A 5,683-nucleotide genomic window follows, 5' to 3' on the forward strand; every position below is an offset into this window, starting at 1 on the left:
GAATAGGAGATAAGATGAGATGAGTTGTCAACTTATTATTGGATGATGTGAGTGATTTTAAAAAAAAATTGTTTTGAGGTTGTTTGGTTGGTTAAAAAAAATAAGGAAATGAATTGGAGGTGTATTATTGGATGATGTTTTGAGGTTGTTTGTGTTTGGTTCGTTTTTAAAAATAGGAAAATAGATGAGATGAGATGAGTTGGAGGTATATTATTGGATGATGTGACACGTACTTAAGGAAACCAATTTCTTGTTTTTTTTTGAGGAAATGGATGGAAATGAATGTTTAATGAGATGAGATGAGTTGTCACAATATTATTGGATGATGTGTGTGATTTTTAAAAATGGGATAAGATGAGTTGTGATGAGTTGGATGATGTGACACATTTCTTGTGTTTGGTTTATTTTTAAATGTAAGAAAGGAGATGAAATGAGATGAGTTGGAAGATAAAAATAATATTTTATTAGATGTTGTGGGTGAGTTTTAGGGATGGAAATGGGTAAAAATATTATTTTATTGATTTCCTTGTACCGATTTTCTTTTCTTGATTTTTAGGAAACCAACCAAACGGCCCCTAATGGAAAATATTTAAACTGCATATTTTAAGGATTTGACGTTTGATACGACTAATTGACGTGAACTCAGCATTTGCAACTTGCCTCTGACTGAGTTATCAAAGACTCCCCTGAACTTATCTCTGTCCGCCCCCAATGAATGCATGAGATGAACGGGGAGCGTTACGCGTCAACCAGACGCCAACCATAACTTTTGGAGACTACTTGATCGGTAAAAGTTATGACTACAGTTTTGAGTAATTAAACCGCACTATTTTGTGCTTTTATGATCTTTTTATCTTTCTAATTGACGTCCAAATTTTTGAATATTTTTTATCTTTATTCTTTCCCATTGATATCCTAATGCTTGATTTTTTCCCCTGCTTTTTTTTACGAGTCCCATAACCCTTCAGCCTAGGGGTACCAAACTTCTGGGCGTGTGGGCGCTCTCCAGAAGAGCTTCACCTGAAACCTTAGGAGTAAGAGTACTATTCACAGACAGCTTACCAATTCGACTAGACTCTCTTGAGTTTTTCTCTACCTTCTTTATTACTATTTCTTCTTTTTCTTTTTTTTACTATTTATACTTCAAAACTGTTTTATTAGTTTTTAATGATCCTTTTCACATTTAAGTCTGGTGCAAATCTTTGCTACGGAGGAATCTAGGCCTTTGTTTTGCGTCGGCCATGATGTGGTCAGCCCAATTGCGTCGGCCATGATGTGGTCAGCCCAATTGCAGCCCATTTATAACGTTGTGAACAAACAACATAGAAGTATAAGTAAAACGCGAGCCCACTTTAATATAAGTCACAGTATGTTGACATGAGTCATGCCCTCAGCAACACACACATGGTTACAATTGCAAAGGAGAGAGGGCAACAGGCAACAGCCAACAACAATAAATAAATAAATAAATAAAAAGAATTGTAAAAGCCCCTTCGACACCGGAGATGCTCAAAGTGAAGAGATCCTGCACATTCATTTTTGACATAAAAACTGTATAGATAACTGAATAGTAGTTCAAAGAAGTACTCAAAGCATTCCGTCGGCCTTATTCCGAAATATTTTTCTAACTACTTCTGAATTAAAAATTTTGCCTTCTATTTCATGCGAATATCAAAAACTAAATTCGTCGTAACATGATAAAATAAATAAAAACAAGGATTGTCTGCACTTTAATTAATTATTTAATACCTTCCTTAAAAAAAAATAATTATTTAATAACTTAAAGTTTCACTCTTTTTTTTGTTGAAAGTTTTGATACCTTGAAGTATTTAATTCCAAGAAGTTGTCACACTAATATTAATTCAGCAATTTGATGTCGCAAAACCCTAAGTTCATTTCTCACTTTCCCTATAACGCTACAAACTTAAATTTGGCGAGTAACTTTTTTCTTATTTGCTTTTTCATGTTGATATATATATTTTTAAACGGAACTAACTACAGTTGTTCTTGCACTTTAGGCTCCGAATTTGTTACAGTTAAACTTTGCAGTACCAAAGTTAAAAAGTGCAGATCTTAGGGATATTAAAGCTGATATAAACCTAAAAGCCATTACTATCTTGACATTTTAAATTAAGACCTGTGATATCTTTTATAGTTCTATTTTATGATAAATAGTAGACGATGTATATTATTCCAACCAGAAAGAACAGGTAAAGTATTGACAAAGCTATTTCGTCCAGAAAGTTTTGAGGAGCATATTTGTTGAACGCTCAAATCCAAGCATTTCTCTCGAATAAAGTAATAAAGTGGATTTTTATTTTTATTTTTATTTTTCTTGTCATGAGCGTCTTGCCATTATGGTCTCTAAACTCGGTGATATCGTGACGATTGCACGAAAGAATAGAAGCTTCTAAAGGATGATTGAGAAAGTGGTAACAGGCATTGGTTGGACCTCCAATCAAAATTACCAAACCTCCAGGCCCGAACAATGTGGGCCATAGCCCATGTGCAACAAGCGCATCCAATGGCCCAGCGGTGGAGTAGGATAATGCAAATAACCGACTTTTCCACGCATGGATGGTGATTGTGTTCTAGAAACTTAGAACCCTTCAAATGATCCTACTAAGATCATTGACCTTATTATATATCAATGAAATATTTTGGACTATAGCCTTCATTTCTAAAACAATTCAAGCCAAGCCATACAATTGAGAGCATTGCTTAACTTGTTTTAAAACCAAATGTCACATTTGTGAGATACTACTTCATTATTAGTTACAAAAAGACTAATGAGACTACAAGGTCCTACATTCCATCTCGGAAGTCCTATTAAGAGTATGATTGATTCTATCGCTAAGGGATTGTTTGATTAGGGGGACGCTTACTTCTCTGAATATCTGGTTTTGAGTTGAATAGCTTTCAGCCTACATAAATAGTAACTCGTGAGAGGACAGGAACTAGTTCCTCCGTGGTTCCCCCGACGATCAAGTCAGTTGATGAACTTGAGTGGGAAAATGAAGAACTATATGAGTTCTTTAGTATAGTGCAGTATAATTATCAGACATCGCTTGGAAAAATAGCCTCGAAAAAATTGCCCCCACCATATATTTGAGTGTTTGATTATTTAACATCAACAGGGTTCATAACCATAATTTTCTGTCTTGATCATAACAAGAATGTACACTGTAAATGACAGTTGCACGTAATTGTTGTCTTCTAGTTACCTGCTTCAATCTTGAAATGTTTCAATTGTAGCTACCATGATTAGTTCCAGATGTTTGTTTTAGGATATTAAGATTTTGGGCAGAACTGCAAAACAAATCGTAATTGTGGCTTATACTCAAATATATACTAGTCATCAACTACATTTTTAAGATATCCTTGGGAATCGTGGTTGGAGTTAGATTTATTAGTTACCATAAACAAACAATTATGATTGATTAGAGGATCCGGATTCTCTCAGACTAGTTGGTAACTTGAGTAGGTTCAATTATCTCAATCTCCATCGCTAATTCCAATTTTAAAGGACAAGATAAGACCATGTGACTATGTGAGTGTTTCACCTTCACATTAGTGGTTTTCACAATAGTGTTTTCACCAAAATAGCAATTTTCATGAGGGTGATGGAGATCCTAAGTTGCATAATCTTTCCATTGAAACTGGAACCAACGGTGGAGATTGACGTAATTATTGGACAATCTCCAATTACCACATGGCTAATTGGAGGGAGTCGTGATCCTTAATTAGAGTATCCTGGGGACCGTTTGATATGTGGACTAATTTTGATGCGCATAATGAATTTTGAAAAATCCATAACTAAAAAATCTCATTTGGTTGGGATGGATGGTAAAGAGGATTCGTATAAGCAATACAACTTAATCAATTTTTATTTTGTTGCACACAATTTTTATTGAGAATATGAAAAATGACAAACAAATAATATATTTGCTAAAAATCCGTAAATTTTAACTTGTAGATTCTTATTTTTATATCCAAAGATGCAAAATGCACGAAAACAAACAGCCTCACGCAACAGCATTTGTGACTCTCACAAAATAAAACAACCCATTTATTGATGATTTCTACACGGATTGGACTCGGAGAGTGAGTTGAGGGATGTTGCCAGATGCGGGCGCAGGAAAGATGGCGCCCTTTCCGGTCGAACCCGAACCAGAACAACCAGCGGTACATCCCCTGTATTTTTCCCGCAATGGGGTCCAGATACAATGAGAGAGACGTGGTAGCCACTTGCTCCAAATAATAATAATAATAATAAATAAATAAAAAAAATTAAACTCTCCTTTCTTCTGCCAGCCAACTTGTTTGGATGAGTTTACAGCTACTCAATTCTCCGACATCTCATTATATTGATACCACCGCCACAAGCTAAAATTATAAACTTTAGACCAGTCAGATTATCAATTTATAAATATTAGTACGTGATGGTATTCATTCATTTGTAAATTGATTCAGATGAAACTGGAGATTATCTACGTGATTATTTGGCATACAGTATTTAATTGTTCGGATCCTCCGGTATATTGATAAACACAGGGTTAGAAATATGGATGCGGATGAATGTAGTGTGAAAATACTCAGCAATGTTCTAGATATTTATAGTTTTATGTCTGTTTATCCCCCTTCTAAGCTTTAATCGGTTCAAATATTACATCAGATCTCTATTATACTCAATCCCAGCCCTAATTTATTTTTCTTAAATATGTTGGAGTATGTGAAAAATAACTCTAGGCAATCGAGTATTTTTACAATACAAAAACAAATCATAACTATTAACTATGAAAATTGACCATTATGATGAGAGCAATGGTCTCTCCATTATTTTTTTTATAGTGGATCGAGAGGATCTGAATCCTCCGTGAATTGTATTCACTGGTAAACGAATGCAATTCGTGAGGCACGTATAGTGATTGTCATGTTTAAAATAGATCATGACTGTCCAATGGACAAACCACAACCCTTAACTATAAAAATTATTATGATGCGAATAATGTTCTCTTCATCAATATCCTTTTTTTATAAATAGTGGAGTATCCCACAACATATTAAAAAAATATTTTCTATATTCGAAAATATCTGAAATGGTCTGCCAAAAAGAAGAGACAACACCTCACATGTTACTCTCCTTAATTAATTCATTAGTCACAATACAAATAATACGATTCAGAAATATGATTCTATTATTATTACTCCCGTAGGGTTTTTTTTTTAATTTTGAGAGAACATGTACTATTATTAGTTCTTATGGAACTCAACTTTTACCGCAATTATTTATCATCAGTCTGGTCCCTGAGTAATTCTTTTATTCCAGTGTAAGCTACCACCGCCATTTCAGAAGGAAAGATAATTAATGTACAATTTACATTGGCAAAGAGAATTTGCATCTCCAAATTTACTCCGTTGTCTACATCATCAACAAGAGAAAAGCTTGCAAACAAGAGAAATTTGAGCATCTAAGAAAAAATATTCACATAGGTTAGCGCCGTTAAAGAAATTGATTACAGCAAGTTGCAGAGACCGAGATCTCACAAACTAACATGATACAGAAATCGACTCGACAAAATACCACAAATTAATTCCCGATATGTGGCTCTCTACCAGCACTGATCAGTCTCCCAAGTCCTCCGACCAAACCCCGCGAACCCTTGCGAGCTCGAGCTCGCCC

General features: G+C 34.7%; 1 protein-coding gene across 1 annotated transcript in view; it reads right to left on the reverse strand.

Annotated features, from left to right (window-relative positions):
* Window positions 5,286-5,683, reverse strand: part of LOC109820790 (chaperone protein dnaJ 11, chloroplastic-like) — a 663-nt gene continuing 265 nt past the window's right edge. Inside the window, exon 2 of the mRNA XM_020386988.1 lies at window positions 5,286-5,471. Within this exon, the coding sequence (XP_020242577.1) occupies window positions 5,286-5,471 (186 nt within the window). The remainder of the gene's footprint in view (window positions 5,472-5,683) is intronic.

Source organism: Asparagus officinalis, chromosome 8 (assembly GCF_001876935.1).
Source record: "Asparagus officinalis chromosome 8, Aspof.V1, whole genome shotgun sequence".
Taxonomy (NCBI): domain Eukaryota; kingdom Viridiplantae; phylum Streptophyta; class Magnoliopsida; order Asparagales; family Asparagaceae; genus Asparagus; species Asparagus officinalis.